Below are 18,351 nucleotides of genomic sequence, written 5' to 3'. Positions count from 1 at the left end.
TGTGTGTGTGTGTCCATGCATGTGTGTGTGGTAGAGATGGGGTTTCACTATGTTGCCTAGGCTGGTGGTCTCCAACTCATGGCCTCAAGCAATCCTCCTGCCTAAGCCTTCTGAGTAGCTGGGTTTATAGGCACAAGTTATCATGTGTGGCTCTTGGTCCTAATTTTAAAAGGGATGCTTCTAATGCTTCACTGTTGTGTCCAGTGTTTGCTGTAGATTTTTGTAGATCTTTTTATAATTTTAAAGAAGTTACATTTCTCCCCTAGTTTTCTAAGTTTTTTTGATTGCTTGGCAGAATTTTATGTGTTTTCTTCCTTGTTCTGTTAATGTGCTAATTTATATTAATAACTCATAAAAATCATCCTTTTATTCTTAGAATAAATCTAATTCAAAATTGATATTTTATATATTTTATTCATTGCTGAGTTAACTTTACCTTTACTTGGGGAGAAGTTCATCTATATTCATGATTAAGATTGGCTTGTAGTTTTTTTGTATTTTCCTTGTGCTTTGTTTTCGAAGTTGTCTCATTAGATAGATTGAAGGGTCATTGTCATCTTTTTTTTCTTTTTTTCTGGAAGAGTTTGCAAGAATTATCCGTCCCTTGGAAGCATGGTGGATCACCTCCAAATCCTATACCTCTTGGTCTGTTATTGTTTTTATGGGAAGATTCTTGCTTCCTTATATAATTTTTTAAACTTTTCACTTTGAAATAATTATATATTTGCAAGAGGCTGCAAAGGAATGCACAGGGAAATCTGTGTGTTTCTCCTGGCCACCTCTAAGAATTTGACATGGGTACAACCCATAGAGCTTATTCAAATTTCCTTGGTTATACAGGCACCCATTGATGTGCTTGTGTGCATGTAACTCTATGAAGTTTTATCACGTGTAGCCTTGTGAAACCAGCACTACATTATGATACTGAACTGTACCATCAGCACAAGACTCTTTCATGTTACTCATTTATAGCCACCCTCGCCCCTTCCCCATCTCTAGCTCCTGGCATTTGCTGATGTGTTCTGTATCTCTGTTGTTATTTCATCAATATTACATAAATTATGCAGTATTTATCCCTTTAAGATTGGCTTTCTTTTTTCTTACTATAGTTTTCTTTAGGTTCATCTTGTGTATATCAGTAGTTTATTGCTTTTTATTACCGAGTAGTATCTCGTGGATATACCACAGTTAATGATTCACCTACTGAAGAACTTCTAGGTAGTTTCAAGTTTTTGGCTGTTTTGAAGAATGCTTCTATGAACATTTGTGTACAACTTTATGCATAAAAATAAATCTTCAGTTCCCTGAAATAAGTGCTGTGGGAAGATTTTAGACTACTGATTTCAGTTCATTAATGGTTACAGAACTACTCTGAATGTCTGTTTCTTCTTGAGTTTGCTTTGGTAAACTATATTTTTTCCTAGGAATATGTCAATTCTTTTTAAGTTTTCAAATTTATTAGCATAAAGTTCATAGTATTCATTTATTACCTTTTCAGTCACTGCTATTTCTGTAGTTCTTTATGCCTTTTTTTTTTTTTTAATTCCTAGTATGGTTTATTTTTTTTTTCTTGGTAAATCTCATCAGAGGTTGGCCTTAAAGAACGAAGTCTTGGCTTCATTAATCCTCTAGATTGTTTCTCTGTGTAAGCAATACATCAAATATGCCAACTGATGGGAAATACATTTTAAAACATTCTGATTTTTATCTTCTCCTGTTCCTTTAAAGTTTTTCCAGTTAAAGTCTTCCCCTGATTCTGGATAGAAATTCAGATAGGCCCCATGACTCAAGGTTTCTCAATCATGGCACTACTGACATTTTGGGTCAGATAATTCTTTGATGTGGGGTCTGATCTGTGCACTAGAGGATGTTAAGTGTCATCCCTGTCTTCTGTCTACTAGATGCCAGTAGTACTCCCAGTAGTGAAAACAAAAATGTGTCTGCAGACATCGTCAGATGTCTCCTGGGGGACAGAATGACTCCCAGCTGAGGATCCGTGCCATGACTTATGTTCAATCTTAGAAAACATAAAGTCATAGAATAACTTTTTTTCTGACCTTTTAAGTTAAATGCTGAATTCATTTTTCTGCCTTTTTCATTTTCTAAAATAAGTACTCCTCCTTGTTTGTTTTGGTTGTCAAGAGATCCAGTGCCATTTATTGCCTAATTGCAGTAATTAACATATTCCAGATACTTGTGTTTTTTTTTTTTCTTCTGCCCTTTACAGTTAGATTTTAATTCTAATTCTCCTCTTTTACCTTATGATTAATCTTGTGAATGATCTCTGGTCTTCCCAATATAGACCAATGATTATAGTCATGGAACATCTGCTTTGTGGTACGAAACTGTGGTGTATACTGATAGAGGACTCATTTCAGACCAGGAGAAAGGGTGTGTCTGAGAGAGAAGGAAAGGAAGAATGGGAAGGAGCAGTGAAGCAAAGAGGGGCAGGGATGTTGCTGGAAGTCAGCTGGTCTCCTAGTTCTAAGTTTCTATATGCATTAGACTTGCACAGGGGAGCGGCTGGTATTAGTTTGACATGAAAAGAAGTTTAGGGGTTAACCTGGCTGGAGCAGACAGCTGCTCCTTCACTTTACTTGGTCGAGATGAAAAGTAATGCCAAAACAGGTAAGATGTCCCCATTGCTGGCATTCCCTGGAAGACGAATGAAGTGTGCAATCCTGGAGGAGAAAATAAAAGCCGGCTTCTTACATTTTTGGCTGGCTGTGACAGGGTCTTCACTATTCCAAGGCTGTAAGACTGTGAACCTGGATGGGTCACCAGTGAGCAAATCCTTCACCTGCCCCACTAACTTCCTTTCATCAGGCTCATGTATCCTAAGTACCTTCCTCAAAGACCCGCTGTGCTGCATCGCTGTCAGAATCATTCCTTGACATTTGGCAGGAGGACAAGAAGTGAGTGGCAGGCAGAGGGAAGGGCTCCAGGGGCTACTTGGGAAATCAGCTTGAGATGAAATACCAACAGGCTTATTTATTGGCTTTTACCCAGGCTTAGAAGGAAACATTTTGTGAGTTTTTTGTTTGTTTTCAGGAGAGGGAAAGGCCCTTCTGAATGTGGACTAAGACTAAGCCCTGCTGAAAGCTGGGAGACAGAGGCCCTAAGAGGGGAGCTTCTAAGGCTGTCAGTACCTCAGCTTCCTATGACATTTGTTTTTCTATTAATTCTTGGCATTTATATTGCTGTGATAGATCAATTAGCCCCTCACAATGTCTAGTTCATTGACCTTATCATTTATCCTATGGTACCACTGGTTACCACAGGGAGACTGCAAAAGAAACATTTATAATTTTGAATTACTTAAGTCCAGAGCTGGGGAAACATTAAAAAGCTTAGTTTGGATAATCAGCAGCACATTAGGTGAGGGAAACTTTAGGGAATTTTCCTTTTTCTCATCACTCTTGAATTTCAACAGCCATGTTGTATAAGGAAAGGAACAGAACCCACCCCATATAGCGTTGGTGTTTGGATATCTGAAATGACTCAAGAAGCCTTGGGAGATCACAGGATCTCAAAGCTCGAAGGTGTCTTAGAGATCGTCGTATTGGTCAGGATCCTTGGCTGCAGACAACAGAAATGGACTACGGATGACTTAGGTAAAAAAAAAAAAAAAAAAAAAGGGAATTTGCTACAAGGCTGACATGGGCTCCAAAGTTAACGGGGAGGCTAGAGAATGAGGTTTGGGAATGGAAAAAACTAAGGGTGTCTTGGAGAGCTGGGTAGCAGGAATTACAGCAACACTTTCCTAGGGAGAATGGACTCTGCTTTAGTGAATGCTCTCAGGCTGTTCTTTGTCCTTTTAAGTGTCAGCCCTGGGAGAAAGGATCCAATTGGATAAGTTTACAAACTAGTGAGAGTCCAACCAGGAATGAGATCCTGAGTTTCCCAGCTCCCAGCTTGGTGCTTGTTTCAACACGCTTTGGAACCCAGCACCATCAGCCTTCCTTGGGCATAATCATGAGTTTGACCTAAGTGTGTGGGCCAGTCCATGTGTACCACCACATTTTGGGAGTTTGAAAAAGCACTTCATTTAGATTCAGTTTCTATTGAAGGGGCAACCATTGATGCTGTTAATAGAAACTAGTTCTTTATGTGTGTGTTGTGTTTTTTGTTTTGTTTTGTTTTTTTGAGACAGAGTCTTGCTCTGTCTCCCAGGCTGGAGCTTAGTGGTGCAATCTCGGCTCACTGCAAGCTCCGCCTCCCTGGTTCACGCCATTCTCTTGCCTCAGCCTCCCGAGTAGCTGGGTCTACATGCATCTGCCACCACACCCGGCTAATTTCTTTTTGTATTTTTTGTAGAGACGGGGTTTCACCATGTTAGCCGGGATGGTCTCCATCTCCTGACCTCGTGATCTGCCCACCTTGGCCTCCAAAAGTGATGGGATTACAGGCGTGAGCCACTGCGCCTGGCCCTTTTTTTTTTTTTTTTTTTAACAAGCAACATCATCATTTGCCTGAAGAAATCAGCTAGAAGAGGGAGTGTGAAACAAAGTGTAGGACTTCAAACACCAAAAGAACTCCAGGATTTCAGAGATGCTATTTATTCGTCTTGGGGAATGGGATTTCAGTCTGATAGGCAACCTTCCTTGGTGATGAATGTACCTGGTCCTAATTAATTGAAGTCAGTGAAAGCACAGGTTGTCTAGGAGACTGTGCCAGATATTAAACCTGCTGGAGCAGAGGATGCAACTCCAGACAGACAATTACGAGCTATGGTGAAAATGAATTCACCAAGGGCCCAGAAGCACACAGCTCTGGGTAGGGTGCTGTGGAAGCAGGAGGGTTAAGAGGATTGTATGGATTCATTTTGTCTATCCTAAGGAGCTTGTGGCCTACCCCATGAACAGTAAACACGTGTGTTTTTGAGAAGCAGTGGAGGTTGACTCATCTAATCCAAGCTCAGGGATGAGGAGAGGGTTTGGTTTAATGCAAGGGAAGTGTATGTTGCCCAAAATCCATGTAAATAACAGCAGGCAGTTTTAGGAAGGTTACTGATTTGCCAACTGAAGGGTACCTAGAAGTTAAGCGATGGCTCTGTGATCAGCTCATTCCTGTACAGGACACGCAAGGATATACATCTGAACTGCTCTAGGGTAGCAGGCTTCAGCCTCTGTTTCAAAACATCTCTCAGCCATCTTTCTCCCCCAAATCCTTGTGTTATGTCAAACAAATCTTGTTACGAAAAGCAAAAAAAAAAAAAACAACAAAAAAACCCAAAAACCCAAAAGTAAAACACAAAAATCCAGGCAAATAGTGAATCCACCCAGAGAACTGGGACTTGAGCTACATTACAGTTTTGATTTCTAAACAGGAAGCAGTGATTGGACTGTAAGCAACACACACCCATTATCATCAGAACTCATAAGCTTAATTACAGAGAAACTGAAAGCTAATAATTTTTATGCACTGTTATATCCCTAGGAGGCCAGTTACCATGGAAATCTTGCCTGCCTTTTCTTCCACTTGGAGCATATTTATATGGAAAAGGAATAGAAATATAAACATGATGGAAAGATTAAATAAGACAAGGCACAGTTTGCTACAAATATTTTACATTTATTATAAGAATACAATAAAGAGGTTCTGCAGACACATGAGTAGTAACTGGTCTATTGGAAAAGAAAAGGCAATTAAAAAATGATCTAAGTTTACAAAAATGATGAATCATGCTTTAAAAATGTAGAAACAATTAAAAAATATCCTACAATGTTAGCCAAAGTTCAAAGTGTATTTCTTTTGAATGTAAAAACTAACAAATAAATAAGTGTTAAATACAGATCTGAGTAAAAATGATAAAAGATAGACAACCAACTGCTTTATATATTTAGCTTTCATCCATTTTTCAGACTTGTTTATAAAGCCAGATAAACCTGCCAAAGCCTTGTTTGTGTTTTACACTGAACTTTCCAGAAGAAGCACCCTATTTCCAGTGTTTATCCACTTCACAAATATATTATCTTAAAACAACAAAAATGATTAAAGGTGCTTTAGCTTGACATTAAATGGACCATAAATTGGCAAACCACAGCAGTGCTTTGCTCAAAATGCTGCTTGCAGGTGGAATGTCTTTACCAGAAGTGCCTGAGGGCCCCACTCCTACTCCATCATCTCAAACTCTTCTATCAAAGGAAAAAGGAAGGAACTTAGAAAAGTATTTCCACAACCACTCACTATGAGAACCCTAGACTAGCAGGCCACCCTCAGTCAAATGAATGGCATGGGCACCATTTGTACATTTTGTCTTGGCTTTCAATTGGCTTGGGTTCCTAAAGAAGTCAGGGCTGTTGCTGGAACTTTGAGAACTTGATTTTATTCTTCCATTTTTTCATCTGGGCTTTCCCATATGGTTTTATGTCTATGATTTTATATAGTGTTCCAATCTTTTAGGGCACTCGCCCGAAGAAGCCAGACAAAACCAAGAAAAAACACAAAGAAAACCATAACATAAAGCCAGCAGAATTTGCACCACCACCAACCCCCACTATATTCATTTAGATGCTCAATTGGGCCATCTAACTTACTACATTTAAATGTAAATTTATGTAAAATCTATAGACATCTGACTAAAGAAGCTGTTTCAGTGGGAATCCTCAATGCTCTGTAAATAATGATGAACAGAAATGGCCCATAAATATGCTCCTGACCACTGGTCCACATTGACAGTCTGATCATGTCACAGGATGGAACTGCGTAGCTGACATTTTGTATAGTAAAGTGAAATGCTCAGCAGGTGTAAGAGTTTCATGTCTTTGGCCACTTTGGTCATGGATTTGAAATAACTGAGACCCCTCTTGACCAGTTCCCCTTTATCTGTGATTTTGATGTGATGCTTAGAATCTATATTGGGGATTGAATTTATAGTCATAGGATTATAAAATTTACTTGTTATGGGAAATCAGATGAACCTTGTAGAACCAATCTCTTTGACACTAAAGCCAAAAATAGTGAATTCCATTGGAACATGTACATATTCTGTACACTGCAGGTATAAGAGGTCTAGAATCTAAGGTGGAATTATGACAAGTTCTCTTCTGTTGGACTGGTCTTCTTATTGTTACTGAAGCAAAGCAATTCACAATGGCATGGCATGGGATAGACCGCCATAGCATCTTATAGTCTAAATACAAGCAACGTACTTTAGGTAAGGAGAAAATATTCAAAGTCCTATCAAGCATGGCTCTGGGCACCTTTCCCTCTGCATTTGCTTGCAACAGTCTGGCATTTAAGAGCAGACAGGCAAGTTTATTTCTACCAGGTCAAATTATTCGTAAAAGGGAAATTCCTACATAAGAGGGTGTGTTTTTTTCTTTCTTTTGGGTTTAAAAATAAAAGCACGGACGGATGAGCTGGGAAAGACTGCCAGGCTGGTTCTTTTACCTAGGATCTCAGTAATACCAGATTCCAGATTCCCTCTCGGCCTCTAAGGCTTTGAATCCAGGTTAGAGATCTGAACCCCCCCTCCCAAATGGGGGGCATTTAGTTTTTTGTTTCATAAATACTGTCCAGGCAACTCAAAGAAGACCCCAAGGTTATACTATTTGACAAGAGCTATACGAAAAATGACTTTGGACTCTCAGTTTTCTTTCCTGCTCAGTATTTTGCTGCTCCAATGTATGAATTGAGATTTATTTTTTAAGGCCCTCTTATATTTATCCTGTGTTGCTCACAACGCCGACGTTTCCCATTGGTATCTGTCCTATGCTTTCAAAAGAAGGTATCATCTTCTGGGATCAGATGAATTGCTTAAGTGGTTACAGTTTTTGCAAGGGTGTTCTAACTGATGACAGTGGGGTAAAGTGGTATTTCTATTGTCTACTTTGGTTACAATTTGAATCTGGCTTCTTACTATGTCATTTTAGAATCTGCTTTGGATACTATTTAGAATGTGCTTATTCTGATTCTTAGCAAATAGGAAAATAGGTGTGGTGTATGGCTTTTCAGGAAGAATACTTCTTTGAGGAACTGCAGAGTACAATTATTTTCATGCAATGTGCTCTGGGGTCTGTATTTCTAGGCAGAATGGCTTATTTTAAACTTAAGCCTTCATATTTGCTGCCCTCTTTTCTGAAGCTATGAAAAAACCCTTTAACATTACACAATTGAGATACTTTCAGTCATTTGCTGACAAGAGGTGTGTGAAGAAAACAACAAAAGGTATTGGCAATAGAACAGTGGAATGGAAGAACTGAGTATGTCCAGGAGTTTAAGATAAAGCAATTATTGCTAGTGTTTACACATTTCTTTAGTGGGTAGAGGAGGCCACCTGATCAGCTTACTTGGTCATAGGCTGCCTCCCAGGATACCTCCCAGGATACCTCTACTCACAGAAATCTTGCTGTGTTAGGAAAATCTCTCAAGAGCTTCTACTGATAGTGTTACTCATCTAACAAGTGCAACCTGATCATCCTGTCTCCACATCTAGGACTCCAACCAGGTCTGTGATTTCTAACCTGCATCCATCATGGGGCTTCTCACATACTGAGTGTGTAGCTGGCCTTGTTAAGTAGGTGCCTGGGAGTTCCTTAGAAGGCTAGGGGCCCCCAAGCACCTGAGGAGAAACTTTGATTGAGGCCAATTACAACATTATTCAATATAAGCTGATGATAAAGGCTTTACTATTTTGGTAAAGCAAAATCTTGAAAAACTAAAGAGAAAAGGAAATAGTAATCAGAAGTCAAATACTGGAAAAACTAGCACCTGGTAGTATTCTCTGCACCTCATGTGGTAGATGTTCAAGAAAAACTTTCTGAATGAATACAGCTGAGCGAAAACATAATATTCCATTTCCAGCATCAACACTATCACTTAGAACAGTTCATTACTTTGTAGAACACTTGCATCTTGCTGGCCTAAATAATATTTGAGAAGATAGTTAGAAATTCAGGATTTGTATCTCTTAGAGTGAATTCCAAATATTCATTTGTTTTGAGGTTTTTACAAATTTGCTGACAAGAGGGAAGCTAAATCTGTCTTCGTGTCACAAACCTGAAAGACTTTTTCTTTATTAAAATTAAAAATAGGTTCACAGCAATTTTCCTGAATGCTGGCTATCCTAGACATACGTGTGCCATTACTCAGCTTGCTACTGCTTAGGGAGAGGGCTGAACCACCATTGTGTCTGAGGCCTCACAGAAAAACAGAGAAAGGGTAATTCTGATTAAACAATGGTTACCTCCTGAGATTATAGGGAGTGTAGGGAAGAATTAAACCAATGTCCAATTCAATGCCCTTTAAAAAAGTGTTGTAGAGACTTAAGAGGCACGCACTGTTTAAGGACACACAGCAGGAAGCTCCTCAAATCCTTTGTGAGGGTTAGTTTCCTCTATTGTTATTGCATTTATTGTTGGCTTTGGGTCATTTTACATTGGTGCTTTGTTACTGCCCTTCATTTCCTTTCAACCTTCCTTTCTGGATGTCTCTTTTTGTGTCTTACCTTAGGCACCCTGGCTAGCTTTAGGATTTCTAGATTCCTTTCCCTCAAATGTTACTGAAGACAAGGAACATTGCTACTTGTATTCTTCCATTTCTCTGTTGAATTCTATGTTTCCCCATAGTAGCTCTCAACATAGTAAGCTCCCTCTGTGGGTAACTCTAGGAGCCATTTAGTCAGCGTGAGTCCAAAGGTGAAATAGGGCTGATCTAAGTGTAGTCTCACTTAGGTGACTTTAGCCCAGGTTAAGCCTCACTGTAACCAAAGATTCTAATAACGTGTGGATAATCAGTGATCTTAGCTTAAGAAATATTAAATATAACCAATGCAAATGTAAAGAAGCTTTGGGTAGTGTCTTTGAAAAACTGGAATACATATGACCAAATGCATTAGTTGGGAAAATAATGAATATAAGCATTTCCCAGCACACAATCATCTCTGAGCTGGGAATATAACACTGCTCCTAACACAAGGAGAGGTATTTGGTTTACTCTTTGCTAAGGCCCACACACTGGAGATGACTGCTTTTGCTTTAGTTCTGCTGATCTTTTTTATTTTCCATAGGACAGGATTTGGCCTTGTAGCATGTTCTCCTCAGGCTTCCTAATGACATTGTCCAAATCTTTGTTTCACTTTAATTTTTCCACACTCTGTGTGGGGGTGCATCATCCTGTCTTGGAATAACTGGTTCCTCCCTCTTTTGCATTTGAATCTGCTGCCTCAGCACCTTATTAATTATACTGAAGCCTATGCTCATTACTTCTATGCAGTTTAAAGTGACTAAGAATCTAGCACACCAGGATTTTTTTGCCACCCAAGAATCTCAGTCCTTATTAGGTGGCTAAGTGATTCCTAATGCCTACACTAAAAGTTCAGAATTTAATCTCTGTATCGGTATGAGGCAGGAGGATGGTTTTTAATGGGGTACTAAATATTTCATTAAATTGAATTATGGCTAAGGTATAGTTTATACATCTTCTGTAGGACAGCATTTTTTTTGAAGGGGAATTTTTGGGACTCTAAGAGTATAGCAACATCTCCTTCAAGTAGGTCATTCTTGGTACATGAAATCCTGACTTTTAAAATCAGTATCTTCATATGTGGTTTTGGATTCTTCCAAAATATACAGTATTCAGACTTGATGTGAAACTAATCAAAACATAGAAAAATAAATGAAATTAAAATATTTAATGAACATTCTGATATGTATAAGCAAATGAGAGTTAGTCATAAAAGAAGTAACACTATTTTGATGGTAAACTTTCACACTAACTTAGTAGTATAATGGAAATGTAATATAAACTCATTTCCATATAAAATCTGATTCCATTTAATTAAGATATTAATACCTAAAGAAAACATGTCTTTTCCAATTGTCTGTCTCTCTGCTGCTTATTTTGCACTGTTCTGTTTTGTGGGAGGGTCTGGTTTCCTAAATGCAAAAGCAAGTCTTGCAATGACTCACAGCACTAATCAGGGCAGCCAATTTTGTTGATAAGAAACATCTACAATATCAGTGATAAAGGGAGTATACGTAAAAAGAAGAGGGCTGAGGCAAACAACGCTTTTTCAGAAAATATCAAACTTCAAAAGATGCATGGCCATTAAACAGTGTACACAGTGTACTAAGTAAGGTTTTCAGGTACATTCCTAAATCTGATGACTCACCAGAATTAATTATAAAGTGGTGTGACTGAAATAACCCTGAACAACTGTGACTTATGATTCAGATATTTGTATTGTTACATTATAATTTATTTGGATTGTTGCATTTTAATTTTTGTTTATCCCACTACAAGGTCCTCAGTGGGTAGCGTATGTTGTAACTAAAACACTTTCTTCTTGACATAATCTAACACTAGTCCTGTGAAACCATAGTTATTTTGTGGTACTAGCCAATCTTCACAAAAGTTATATGGGAAAACTGAACTGAATATAATATAGATAGAAAAACCAAATTATGGTTTAAAGGAAATTAAAACTATTTCAATTACAAAACATTTTTTCTTCTCAGAATAATCCTAAAATGAAAAACAATTGTGAAATGTGCACTGAAAATACCTAACACAATTAGGCTCTTGGTCTATACTTATCTGCTAATAAGATGTTTCAGTAATATCGTATTTGTAATAAAACAGTGAATTATGGAAGGAGAATTTTATTGCCCACATTAAATTTGGAAGATATAAGAGAATTACATGAGACCTTTCACTGGAGACCTCGTGGCAGGATAGGCTGAAATAAAGCTTCAGTTTCTGAAGTTTAAACAAAACCTGTCAATTTTATTTTCCCGGAAGAGAAAGAATATGTTGGCTTTGGCCTTAGATTACATGGAATACAAAATTAATTTTAGGTTTCACATGTTGGTAATAAATGTTAATTTAACAGTGAAAAATTTCTTTCCTTGTGAAATGATGAACAACCTAAATTGTCTCATAAAGATCCCTTAGTGATTCAAGGTAGAAAGACACCAGTGAGACACAGACTGCTTGTGCTTACCTCCCCCCATTTTAATAAATTTAAAGACTTATGAGAGGAACTATGCAGTAGTGAGAATATATATATATCTTGAATAACCCATTAACAACACAGATTTGTGACTGGATTAATTACATCCGGACCAGAAGAAATTTTGGTTACAACTCTTTTTTTACTAAACAAATCACAGAATTTTGTACATTTCTGAATCTTCCTTTCCCTACATGAACTTCCACATTCTGAACAGTATGTGTGTGCTTCTTGAGCACGGATTAGCCTCATAAAGTACATAATTCCAATAATTATCAGTGACAGAAGGGATGAATAAATTGTGCTTCAAGCACAACAAAATTAACAGTGAAAAATTGTTGGCATAAGTTTTTCTTAATGCATGTGACTATATTAAATTTAATATTCTATATGACTGAGAGACTCCCAATAAGTTATTAATCCTGAACTATACCACTGCCTGCTTTAGGACAAAGAATAAAATGGAATTTAAATGCTACACGTCACGATGTTTTGAAAAGCTTTTTAAATTTAAGCACAGAGTAATGATGTGAACTGCAAATTGTAACAGCCTGGATGAGTGAAATATCAATGCTGTGTTCATTCTTTACACCAGAATGCCAGGATTAAGCTTTAGGTCTTGTTCATAAAACTAAAGCCAAAACCATCATTCTCTCCCCTTGCTGAGAGCTTAGCATGAAGGCACTATGTGATGGGAGGCTGTTTTCTTTAAACAGACAAAGAATATTACAGAGATTCACCTAGAAATACTAAAAGAAGGGTAGGAATATCCCATTTCACTCTTACTTTTGAAGGTTGGTAAGTGCCTCAATACCACAGCACTTCTGAGTTTGCGCTTTGATTTACCATAGTATGTGCCATCAAAAGAAAGCTCCCTTTAGTCTGAATGTGGTAATCATTAAGTATCTATGAAATTTGCAAGGAGATTGAAATGATACAAGTCACTTTTCTCTTCAGTATTATCTTTTATACTCTAAATTTAAAGTACTGGTGTGAGTTCTGTGTGATGGTACAGGCAGCAAACAGCTGGAGAGGGCAGGAGGACTTTTCCATCCCTAAACTCTTCCAATGAATGCAGACCAAATAATCACTAAGGTGATGTTTACCAGGACACAGGCCTGAGAACTTATAAAAGGCTTCCAGAACATATTTAGCCCTGAGCATGACCATCTTCTATATATGTGTTTATCCTGAGAGGCAACTATATACAGATCATGGGGTAAGCTCCCTAGATAAGAGTTAAGATACAGAATCCTATTTTTAACTGAGTTCCATTTTATTCACATGAGACATCTTCAGCACTTTGCTTGCATACCTGACAGCTAATGGTAAGAATGTCCAGGGGGCAGTATAATGGTCAATGAAGGTGGAAGTAGAAATGGGAGGGCTGTCCCTATGTCATATTTCTCATTAATATTCACCTGACTTCTAGACTGTCTACTTCATTCACATCTATCTTGCACCTTGGTGGTGTGTGTGTGCGCCATGTACACACGTGAATGTGTTGGTGAATTAGAATCATGAAATTCTGACAGCACTAAAAACTGGTACAAATAAAGGAAATTACATTTTGGAATGCCCCCTCTAAGGTGAAAATGTTTAACTGAAAGTATGCTGTTATTTCTGTGGATTTGTGCTTTGCAACTGATTTCTCTCAAAATTTTTGTTGCCATTACGAGGACTCTATGAACTCCTGAAACTTTTCTTAGGACTTTTTGGTAAATTTAGACCATAAAATAGAATATGTATTATGTGTTTTTAGAATAGAATATGTGAATGTGTGTTTATAAAGGCATAACTCTGATAAGGTGGTTTTATATTTTCACTTTCTTCTTTACTGTGATAATCATTCTTTAGCTGCTCTTTTCTCCAACCCACTCTCCTGTTCAAATATGTTTCTTGCTTCACAGCTCTCTATAACATCCTTGAAAAGTAACTGCCTCAACTCTAACTTTGACGATGTTTCATGCGTTGTTTTTTTTTTTTTTTTTTTAGTAGAGACAGGGTTTCACCATGTAAGCCAGGCTGTTCTGGAACTCCTGACCTCAGGTGATCCGCCTGCCTCGGCCTCCCAAAGGAGGGAGGGGGCTGGGCACTGTTGGCTCACGCCTACGTGCATTGTTTTCTGATGCCCAGACAAAGGAGGAGGAAAATGACAACCTTACAAATAATGTAGGAGCATGATGATTCTTACATTGGGCTTATACCTGGCAAGAAAGAAAAGAAAAACCTCAGGAGGTCCAAATAATTCCCAATATAAAATTCTGTTTACAAATATAATCTTGTTTTGGCAGAGGAGAAAGCCAGCTGTGGTTGGAACATGTCCTGCAAACATGGCATTACCAATGCTGTTTATAGCACCGACTGAGTAGGGTCTGTGGCATAGGATGGCAGCCCACAAACTGTGCCGGAAGTAGAAACAAGGTGTGGAAAGGATAGCGCTTTTATCCTTCACACGCTGAGAAGCCTGTGCTTTTCTATCTGCCATGGCCTGAAATGGTAGGATTGCTATGGTTAGCTAAGAACGCCCTTGGTAGGACTGCCTATTTCTTTAACAAATTTGCCTTTGACTTTTTACAAGTGGAACGTACTTTTAGAACACCCAGTTAATAAAAAAATAATGGTAGAAGACTGTCAAAGGTAATGTGGTATAAATTCATTGTTAATGAGAACAATAATGTTACTCTGCTGGAGGACGGAGTCCTGAAGGCTGAGTTTGGCGCCATCCTGTCACTATGTGAGTTTTCTCTTGATGATAGTGAGCTCTTTCTGAAGTTCACTGAACTTAGGGCGATTTTCAGGTTTATAATCCCAACACTTCATCATGATTTTGGAAATATCCTCTGGACAGTGCTGGGGAGCTGACATCCGGTATCCTGAAGACCCAAGAGAAGGAGAACAGAGAATTTAGAATGGAGGTAAGACAAAAAATGTTCACACAGGGCATTATGCAGTTATTAACTTTTAGTACCTTATGTTGTAGTTATAAGGAAACAAAACATCCATTTCTGGGGAGGCTGAGTTTTTATTTTCTACAGGTGATGCAGAATTCAATATTACAGAGTCATAGACTTCTAATTCAAAGAACAGTTTTTATTTGTTCATTTCTCAGAAAGTCTGATGTAAGATACATACAAATGCATATTTTAGTTGCTCTAAGTATTCACTTTCAGAATTAGAGCCTGTGAACAGTTTCAAAAAATCATCTCTACAACCTATGTTTCTCAAGATGAAGAGAAGATGAGGATTTTATAAATGTGAATTCAACAGGGAAATAAAAATGAATATGAGTCATATTCTTTTACAGTCTGTTGGTTGGTTGGCAGTGTTTCAGCAGTGCATTGGGTAGTGTGTAAAGGTAGAAGGTAGAAAGGAAGTTAGAAAGGCATCTTCATCCACTTCTACAACCATGCCCCTCACTAGGTCCCAGACATTTCGGCACAGTATTTTATCATGAGCTTTCTTTTTGTTGAGACTGTACACTACACAAGTGCATGCAAGCGTGTCACCATTACTTAGTTATTCCCATCTATGGTCTAGGAACCCCAAAGGGTTTCTTCAGAAGTGCTACAATGTTGTCACATTCTCAAAAACTTCCTGAAGACTAACTACATTTCAATTTGGAATATTATTTAAAAGGAGGTTTATCTGGCATAGAATACAAGAGTTTGAGAAACACCACCCTATTTCTCTTAACAACAGTAAACAGCACAATCCTGCAGCTGTCATGCCCGACAGGGAAAGGGTGGAAGAAAAGCCTATATACCTCTCTCTAGCATTGGAATCCTTTAAAGTGTTTGGATATGTAAGTAAAGAGCAGAGATGTTAGATAAATCTGCTTCTGAACCCCAGAGATGGTCTCATAACACAACCAAACAGTATTTAACACATCTCTCCTCAAGCAGACACACTATAAGCACTGTCTACCCCTGGGGCTGGACATGAACAATAATAATGAATGTATTTGTCTCACCTCTTTCTACTTGCTCTCTTGCTTGTTGATTTGTCATTCCAGGGTATGGACAAACCCCTAAGCTGAAGGTCTCCCAGAGAAGGATGCCAAAGCTCCACACATCACTCTCTGAACTGTATCTCCCTGGAAGGGGAACAACAACCATAACCACGTGAGGCACAGTAGACAAGTAGGTGACCCTTCCTGGTTATGTATGTCTGTGTCAGTCATGTACCACATAATGATGTTTGGTCAATGATGGAGCACATATATGACAGTGGTCCCATTATAATGGAGCTAAAAAATTCCTATTGCCTAGTGATGTGGTAGCCATGGTAATGCCATAGTATAACACGTTACCTTTTCTATGTCTAGATACACAAAAACTTACCATTGTGTTAAAATGACCTTATATAGGTTTGTAGCCTAGATGTGTACTAGGTTTCTGTAAGTATACCCTATGATCATAGAATGACGAAACTGCCTAATGATGCATTTCTCAGAGTGTATCCCTGTCATTAAGCGATACATGACTGTATTTAAACTTACCAAATGAGTTCGACATGCAGTCTTCTTATTCTCTTTACTGGTTTTACATTCCAGGTCTAGTAATATTACCAATTAAATAAATATTCTTCAGGCTGCTAGTTTAATCAAACTAGCCTCCAAATCACTCTCCCTCCCCCCAAGAATAAATATTCAGCCAGTGTGCAAGCTTATTTTCTCTGTGGTATCTGAATGAGATAGATGGTTTATATAAAAAAGATATACGTTTTTACGTTATCAATCCTAGGAGATTAACCAAGTTAGATTCCTGCAATTTTGTCTTATGCCTGCTTCGTTTTCTTTCCATTAAAATTACAAACAAACTTAAAGCAATTAGGAAAGTTTCTTCATTTTTTCACTTATTGCTGTTTACAGATGTTCTTACATGCTTAAAGGTCTCATTTTCTCTACTGATAGTTTCATTTACGAAAAATATTTATGTGTGTTTTAAACAGTGGAAGTTAACATAGCTGGCTAACAAAACCATCTTTAAATTACATGGTACCTTGTTTTGTTGAAATACCTAGGTGCACCTGTTTCACTGAGCTACATGAGCTAAGCTCTTAGAATTTTTTTGATAGTCTCCTAGAGAAGCACAAAGATACAAACCAGCACAAGGTATCTTCTGGAGATGGACATGGAATAAAGGAGGGGGAACAGATCAGTCTTTTCCAATCTCCAGCCTCTCCAAGAAGCTAAGAGTTTCCAAGATGTTCTCAACATATTTGTATTTTTTACTTTTACATATACTATCATAACTAAACTCCACTTACAGTGGTGTTAAAGATTTCTTAAGTTATTTCATTTTCTATCCTCATGTGGTTTCCTGTCTTAACTCTGCCACTGCGGGATTTATAAATGCTCCTCCTCCAAAACTGTCATGTTACTTTAAAAGTACTTAGTGAAAACCAGAGTATCCCTGCTATAATAACTGCTCTGACATCAGAGTGGGGTTGTACTAACTGATTATCATCTCCAGCTGTGTGAATTAGCGTCCTTCTTAGTAGATAGTAATTATGGACATTCTTGGGTGGAAGATTAATTTTCTTGTCTGCCTATCAACTCGTTTCATGCTTGGCATTCAATAATTTAATACTTTTCATGAAAGTCATTCTATGGCTACAAGTTAAGACTAATTCTTTAAGAAAATGTAGGTTATACAGACTCATATCTTATTTTGTAAGATAATATCTGGGCAGAGATCAATAAAGACATATTACATATAAACCAAGATCATACTCCAGAAGTAAAAGCTTATAACCTAGCTCTTAAACCTGGATCTTTGAACCTGCTTTTGTTGGGTAATTTTAACAGACCAAGAGTAACTTACAGTTGTATAGCATTTTGCTACTTTTCTATGTCTCATTTGATCTTCACAATACTCTATAGGGAAAAGGTCCTATCGTTCTTATCTTACAAATTAGGAAATTATGTAGAGTAGTAGATGGCTTGCCAGGGTCACGCAGCTAATGGCGTAACTGGTTGGGAAACCTGCTCACTAAAAATTCTGCCTCCCTCCCATTTCACAGTACTTAGTTACATCATGCTAATATAACTAATTAGAGGATATATCAGCCCCAAATACCCAGGTGACAAAAGGAAAATTTCTGTTCAATAATTGATGATAAATAGATGATTTATGACTTCTTAGTTGGAGATCAGTATTCTATTTTCCCCTTATAAAAACATTACCTTTGGTGACAGCTGTGACTAAGGATAGTAGCAATATCTGCCAAACAGGCTTTGAGTATTCTACCATTTTGTATTTATTTTAAAAAGTATATGAGAGAGACATATACAAAAAGAAAGATTTCTCAGCCATTTATGAGAAGAGTATGAGACTGTATCAAGAGTATTTTCATTTAGGAAGGAGAATGATCTGGCTAGCAATAGGGCT

The 18,351-nt window shown here is 37.8% G+C and overlaps 1 protein-coding gene across 19 annotated transcripts in view; it reads right to left on the bottom strand.

Moving 5' to 3' along the window:
* Nucleotides 1–13,927: 13,927 nt before the first annotated feature.
* FER (FER tyrosine kinase) overlaps nt 13,928–18,351 on the bottom strand; it is a 450,919-nt gene continuing 446,495 nt past the window's right edge. For all 19 annotated transcript variants that reach the window (XM_063724214.1, XM_063724217.1, XM_024247225.3 and 16 more), the window contains 2 exons: nt 15,930–16,052; nt 13,928–14,832 (listed from right to left, as the gene is read on the bottom strand). In XM_063724214.1, the coding sequence (XP_063580284.1) occupies nt 14,690–14,832; nt 15,930–16,052 (266 nt within the window). In that variant the 3' untranslated portion in view covers nt 13,928–14,689. The remainder of the gene's footprint in view (nt 14,833–15,929; nt 16,053–18,351) is intronic.

The sequence above is a fragment of the Pongo abelii genome, chromosome 4 (assembly GCF_028885655.2).
Source record: "Pongo abelii isolate AG06213 chromosome 4, NHGRI_mPonAbe1-v2.0_pri, whole genome shotgun sequence".
Classification (NCBI taxonomy): Eukaryota; Metazoa; Chordata; class Mammalia; order Primates; family Hominidae; genus Pongo; species Pongo abelii.
Note: the sequence above shows the minus strand (reverse complement) of the source record. Positions and strands in the feature narration are given on the sequence as shown.